We start from the raw sequence: 7,281 nt of genomic DNA on the forward strand, positions 1-7,281 counted from the left end.
TTTATTTGTTCTTATTTTATTACTGACTGCTTACTTGTCAGTTTTTATTCAATTCAAAATTTGAAATCAAGCTATCTCGTGCTACTGCACCAAAATTACCCAGCTGTAAAATAAAAAAAACAGAGTGAGCAAAAATTTGTGAGATAGCTAGTTATAATGGTAATTAAATAATGTTTACATATGTATAAAAGCCTACATTAAAATCTGTCATATAAATTGGTCTCTTCATTAGAAATTAGCCTACTGATTGCCACCATTGATGGACACATTGTTTTAATAATATTAAAAATATCTGTATGACATTATATTCTGCAGTTCTTCTCTGTTGTACCGAATATCTATACTTTTCAAATTATCATATCGAAGTTAGAAATTCAAATATTGTGACAAAATTAATTTTGTAGGGTGCCACAAGTCCGTTAAAATTTCCAAAGGGTGCCGCAACTAAAAAAAGGTTGGGAAACACTGATCTAAAGAACCTTTTTCCACTATAAAGAACCTTTTGTGCATCGGAAAGGTTCCACACTCTTAAATAAAGGTTCTTTATTTGCACTGATGGTTCCATGAAGAACCTTGAACATCCATGGAACCTTTCCACTCCACAAAAGTTTCTTTATAATGAAAAATTTTATTTTTAGATTTTTAAAATGTTCTTCACACTGGGAAAGAAAATGGTTCTATTATGGCATCACAGTGAAAAACTCTTATTTTTATGAGTGCATGAATGTTAAAGGTTCTTCATGTAACCAAAAATTCCAAAAAATAACATTTATTTTTAAAGAGTGTAGCATTAGAAGGCTCAAAGTACAGGCACATGTACTAAACGTCATTTCATGAGGCCTTTTGTGAATGATCATTTCTGTTCATTTCTCACCCAAAATCTAAACCATCCATCCTTATGCAGTCCTTCAAACGCAACTCAACTCTTACCAAAGACTCGTCATTTTCTGAAACCTCATCTTTCTCAAAGTTTCCTGCCTCTCTCATTTCATCCACTCCATTCTCTGTCAATCCCTCTATCTCACTCTTTTCCTCCTGTACACCCGCAGCGAGCTCTGCAGTGCCATTTTCCGTCTCCGAAACAACTGCAGAATCATCTGCGTCTTCATTTACAAGCACCTCATGTACTTCAGAAGAAGGCACAGGATCTCGCTCATTATTGGCCTATGAATGGAACTGCAGTCACATGCTTTGTTGTGTTAAATGAGAGAAAAAAAAGCTATTTTAAAATGAAAAACACTCATCATCATACCTCCTCGGGTATTTTAGATATTTCCTCAACGGATTCCTACAGGTGAATAAAATCGAAATGCCATAAACAAAGCATGGTCTTGAGATCTAACAAAGCATAAAAGGGAAAGAAATACACACCTGTTCTCTCAAATAAGACCTCCGAGGCTTTTCCTCCACCAGCACCTCCTCCTCCTCCTCCTCTTCCACCTGTTTCACCTCTTCCTTGCTGTTGTGCTCCTCCTCTGGCTCGTAGCTCCGGCCGCGGTGCAGGCCTCCGCTGCTCTCTTCCAGGCTGTGGTGGGAGGTTTGGCTGCTCTCCAGATCCTCCTGTCTGTCCAGCGCCTCCTTCATCCTCTTCTGCCTGCGCTCCTCTCTCTTGGCCAGGCGCTCCAGCAGGGCCTGCTCCTCATCGTCCCCCTCTCCCGTCCCGCTGGAGGTCACCACTGAGGTGGATACGCTCTCTGTCACCATCACGCTATGAAGAAGTAGCATAAGAAGAAAAGATGACAAAATCATTACAAATGATATTGTTGCACATATGACTAGTGCTCGACTGATATTAGCTGGCCAATGGCAATATCTAGAGAGATGGTGGCTAATATAATGCCTAAATATAAAAAAACACCATCCGGACACACCTGACAAATATGTAAATATTAGTGCTGTCAAACGACAGCATCCAATATAAAATCGCATCCAAAATAAAAGCTTTTGTTTACATAATATATGTGTCTACTGTGTATATTTATTATGTATATATAAATACACACACATACAGTATATATTTTGAAAATATTTACATGTATATATTTATATTCATATAATTTATATTATATATAAATATATTTAAAATATAAACATGTTTCTGAAATATATACATGCATGTGTATGTATTTATATATACATAAATATCCACAGTACACACACATATATTATGTAAACAAAAACGTTAATTTTGGATGTGATTAATCACGATTAATCATTTGACAGCACTAGTAAATATATTTAAATAATGTAAATATATATATGATTATGCTTAAATGGTTGAAATTAATCTTATGCTGATGCTAATAATCTCAAAATGTTGGCCACTTATATTACTTTTATACATTATTTTCTTGTTATAGTTTATCTTTTGATGAAAAATTTTAAAATAAATGGCACTCATTAGTCAACTATTAGACACATATTAGAAAAACTAACACACATATTAGAAAACTAACATTGTCAACATTTTTATTTGATGATAATGTGCAAAATGACAAAAAAACTGTTTTATTGTAGCAGGACACACTATTATTTATATTTTGAAATAATGTATAAATATTTCTTAATGTGTCGACATACACTATCATTCAAATATTTGGGGTCGGAAATTATTATTTGTATTCAGCAAGGATGCATTAAATTGATCAATAGTAACAGTAAATACTTTTGCATTCATACAACAGATTTCTATTTTAAATTAATGCAACTAAAAAAAAAAAGTATCATGGATTTCACAAAAATATTAAGCAGCATAACTATTTTCAGCATTTATAATAATAATAATAATGAATGTCTCTTGACATTCAAATAAATATATTTATATTCAAATATAAAACAGTTATTTTAAATCGTAATAATATTTCACAATATTACTGTTTTTGCTGTATTTTTGATCAAATAAATACAGCCCTAGGGAGCATAAGACTTATTTTAAAAACATGAAAAATCTCACCAACCGCAACGTTTTTCAACAGTGGTGTATAAAATATAACATGTAAAAATTGCATATAACCAAACTTAAGTAGCTATAACATTACGACCAGGGCCAAATAAACAACTCAACATTACAACCCTAAAGAACGTAAATTCCTCTCTTTTCCAAAGTATCATCAAACATCATATCAGCAAACCTGAACATGCGGAATGATAGTGAGGAATTATGATTTAAAGTGGATCAGCGTGGACTGCCATATGCCTGCCACTGTAGGTTAATGTAGTCTGACCGCACCGCTTGGCAAACGTTTACCCTGCGTCAGCACCATGGACAATAGACAGAGCTATGTCTGCTCACACATGGAGAACAATTCTGGCCTTGTCTGACCGTCTTCTGTGTCCATTCACTGCACAAAGCCTCAGTGTCTGAACATGTCACCGCTTCCGCAGTGCTGACCTGTTACAGGAAGTTATTTATCAGTGCTGCCCACTAAAGCACCAGAGAAAACGTCAGTTAGCCTACGCATCAAAGTACCACAGTACTCCTGTCACGTAATACTCCAGAAGTGTCTGTGTTTTACCTGTGGCTGTTGTTGAGCTCTGGGGTCTCGGGTTGGTAGGCCACATCCTCGCTGTCCTTACTGCGCATTCTCTCCTGCCGCGCTCTTCGTCTGCGCTCACGAGCGGCCTCCTCCTCATCCTCCTCATTCCGGTGATACGCCATCCTACACAGAGACAGTTAGGTGTTATACTGGTAAGAGACGATAAGAGTTAGGCCTCGTGTCACCTTGGCACACACAGTCACAGCTGCTGCTGTTGTTGCTGTTGAGGATGAACTTTCACTGGCTGTCAGCTCTGTGTGTGTGTGTGTGTTTCAGCTTTGGCAGCTGATGAGAGAATCCTGACAGCAGTGTGGAATTCGGCCCACACCACAGCCAGGGGACTTTCATGTAACCTAAATAAAGTTTTCACATCTCTCTGACAAGTTTTCTTCACTTCCCTCTCGTGTCTCTTGCTGATGTTTTATCTCAAGTTTTCAACCAGTTCACATTTTTGTACTTCTCTTAAGGTGTTTTACCTGTGGCTGTTGTTGAGCTCTGGGGTCTCGGGTTGGTAGGCCACATCCTCGCTGTCCTTACTGCGCATTCTCTCCTGCCGCGCTCTTCGTCTGCGCTCACGAGCGGCCTCCTCCTCATCCTCCTCATTCCGGTGATACGCCATCCTACACAGAGACAGTTAGGTGTTATACTGGTAAGAGACGATAAGAGTTAGGCCTCGTGTCACCTTGGCACACACAGTCACAGCTGCTGCTGTTGTTGCTGTTGAGGATGAACTTTCACTGGCTGTCAGCTCTGTGTGTGTGTGTGTGTTTCAGCTTTGGCAGCTGATGAGAGAATCCTGACAGCAGTGTGGAATTCAGCCCACACCACAGCCAGGGGACTTTCATGTAACCTAAATAAAGTTTTCACATCTCTCTGACAAGCTTTCTTCACTTCCCTCTCGTGTCTCTTGCTGATGTTTTATCTCAAGTTTTCAACCAGTTCACATTTTTTGTACTTCTCTTAAGGTTTTTTTTTATACTACAGTTCAAACTCTTGGGGTTGGAAAGAATTTTAAATGCCTTTGATATAAGTCTCCTATGCTCAACCAAGGCTGCATTTATTTGATCAAAAATACAGTAAAAAAACATAATGTGAAATATTATTACCATTTGAAATAACTTGTTTTCTGTTTTAATATATTTTAAAATATAATTTATTGCTGTGATGTAAAGCTGAATTTTCCGCATCATTACTCCAGTCTTCAGTGTCACATGATCCTTCAGAAAACATTCTAATATATGGATTTGCTGCTCAAGAAATATTTCTTATTATTAATTTCATTGCTGTGCTGCTTAATGTCTTAGTAAAAAAAATCCTATGCCACAATTTATTTAAAATACATTTATTTCATACTAAGTATACTTCACATCCGACATATCACTTAAGACTTACTGATATAAAATTACACTTAAACTTTATTTGGAGTCTTTATTGAAAAATGCACATTTCTTAGTATTATGCCTAAAATGTGTTTTAATTTGTGCTGTCAAACGATTAATCACATCCAAAATAAAAGTTTTTGTTGACATAATATATGTGTGTGTTCTGTGTATATTTATTATGCAAATATAAATACACACACATGCATGCATATATTTTAGAAAAATATATGTTTATATATTAAATATATTTATTTATAATATTAATTATATGAATATAAATATAGACATGTAAATACATGTAGATATTTTCAAAATATATACAGTATGTGTGTGTATTTATATATACACAATAAATATACACAGAACACACATATATTATGCGAACAATAACTTTTATTTTGGATGCGATTCATCGCGATTAATCGTTTGACAGCACTAGTTTTAATATCACTATTAATATTGTATGATCACTGTAATATGAGTCTTTAAATGCAAGATATTTAAAGTGTACCTGAAGTATACTTGCAATAGTTCCATTTTAGCACAATCAAATATATTTAAGTATATCTTTACTTGGACCTCAGCACTACTTCCGTACAATTGCACAAAATTTGTTGTTTCAATTTAACAGATTTTAAGTATACTAGTTTAGTAAATGTATAATTGCAGGGTATTTGTATTAAGCACATAAATATGTAAATGTATCTGTAGTATACTTAGCACAAAATAAATGTTTTTCAAATACATTAGGGTATGTAACAGTGCTACATTTTCCCCCGAATTCTTTCACGAACAAAAGAACGGTGTTTATAAAAAATCTTTTGTAACATTATAAATGCATTTACTGTAAATTTAGATGTACCGAGTCCTTACTGAATAAATGTATTATTTTCATAAACCTTTTGATTTTGGAGTGAAAGACTTAATCTGGACAAAAAGGCCTTCCTCAGTGTGTGCTGTGATCAGGAATGTGTTCAGAACTGAATGTGGTGCTCTGCTAACGCCCATGGAAAACCTTGGGGAGAGTGAAATCATATAGAGAGCCGGATTCCTGCTGATTCTGTTGTTCTTTCTTTCTGTCTTTCTTGTTCTTGTCCTCTCTCCCTTTGTCCTTGTGTTAACAAACCAATCAAGCAAACTCGAGCACATTTATACTGAAGTATAAACCATATCAAAATGTTCACTTTGTTCCTGTGAGGTCTACTTAAAACACACTACTTAAAAGCTTCTCATGATCATTTTCCAAAAAACACTTCAACGCCATCATATGAATTGAATAATAACAGTTTGTTGCTTTCTGACAAGGGTTTTAGATCAAGGTTACAGTACTATGTTTTTCACACTTTTATTTCAAAGTGATTTCTCTCAATCTAAAAATGAATACAATCCAGAGGGAGCATTCAAAACAGCAGAGAATGCCTTCAAATCCGCTTTAACATTGCAGCCCATCGAGTCCGGACTCTCTCTGATCTGATATCCCTCCGGGGAACACCACCTATCTTGCACAGACTACATAAAGCTTCCCTGTTCCATAACCACAAAAATAAATCAGAAAAAACATGCTGCAATAACATTCTGCAGTGTTTTGAGGGCACTGCTGTAACGCACTGGCATGGTCTCTGGTACCTGTAGCGATATGGGATGTAAACCAAGACATCAGGCAAACATGTTTTCCATATGAACCACAGCATCTTTCAGCCATGTAGCATTAATTATTTTATAGCGCGTGCGGTGAGAGCAACACACAGTGTGACATGTTTTATTGGATTCATAAAGTCTACAAAGGAAGCAGTGTGGGAAATGAAATTGATATGCAGTTAATTTTGCAGCTAATTTGCTCTCACAACATGCAGAGCACAATCAGGCGACGGATGTATCCAGCTGACAAGTATTTTCTTGTGGTCCAAACATCTCAGAAATGTCAGTGCAAACATTGCGCACAGGGCAAAGGCTCTGGAGAGCAATCACAGACACTCCACAAGGGTTGGGAGAGAGAAATATATGGACCCTGCCAAATAACTGTTCTATTCCCACGCTCTGCCTTCGTTCTTCCTCCACCTACTGACCCCACACTCGTCTCCAACACCACGGATCTGTCCATTCCTTACTTGACCACAGCAGAGGATCACCTGCTCTCATTTCTGCCCTGTAACCTCGTAGTTTTCTGTAACAGCATCCCTCGAACACATGTATACCCTTAAGCGGGCCTTTCCTCTACCAGCCGGAGAGAGTGTTTTTGGAATGGGCCATTCGTTGAGGATGGGTGTTATTTCCTGAGCTCTTCCTGGCCTCTCATGGGAACAGCACAGATGGAGCCTCCGCTCCAGAGAAAACTGCACAGAAGCAGCTAAAACGGCTCAAAA

At 36.8% G+C, this 7,281-nt stretch overlaps 1 protein-coding gene across 1 annotated transcript in view; it reads right to left on the minus strand.

Annotated features, from left to right (window-relative positions):
* The window catches only part of LOC107583995 (non-muscle caldesmon-like), a 27,980-nt gene extending 24,163 nt beyond the window's left edge, over positions 1-3,817 (minus strand). The window contains exons 1-4 of the mRNA XM_016270391.1: positions 3,516-3,817; positions 1,372-1,708; positions 1,253-1,288; positions 931-1,164 (exon numbers count right to left, since the gene is read on the minus strand). Coding sequence (XP_016125877.1) covers positions 931-1,164; positions 1,253-1,288; positions 1,372-1,708; positions 3,516-3,658 — 750 coding nt within the window. The 5' untranslated portion in view covers positions 3,659-3,817. The remainder of the gene's footprint in view (positions 1-930; positions 1,165-1,252; positions 1,289-1,371; positions 1,709-3,515) is intronic.
* Positions 3,818-7,281: the final 3,464 nt, after the last annotated feature.

The sequence above is a fragment of the Sinocyclocheilus grahami genome, unplaced genomic scaffold (genome assembly GCF_001515645.1).
Source record: "Sinocyclocheilus grahami isolate Dianchi unplaced genomic scaffold, SAMN03320097.WGS_v1.1 scaffold56.1, whole genome shotgun sequence".
Taxonomy (NCBI): Eukaryota; Metazoa; Chordata; class Actinopteri; order Cypriniformes; family Cyprinidae; genus Sinocyclocheilus; species Sinocyclocheilus grahami.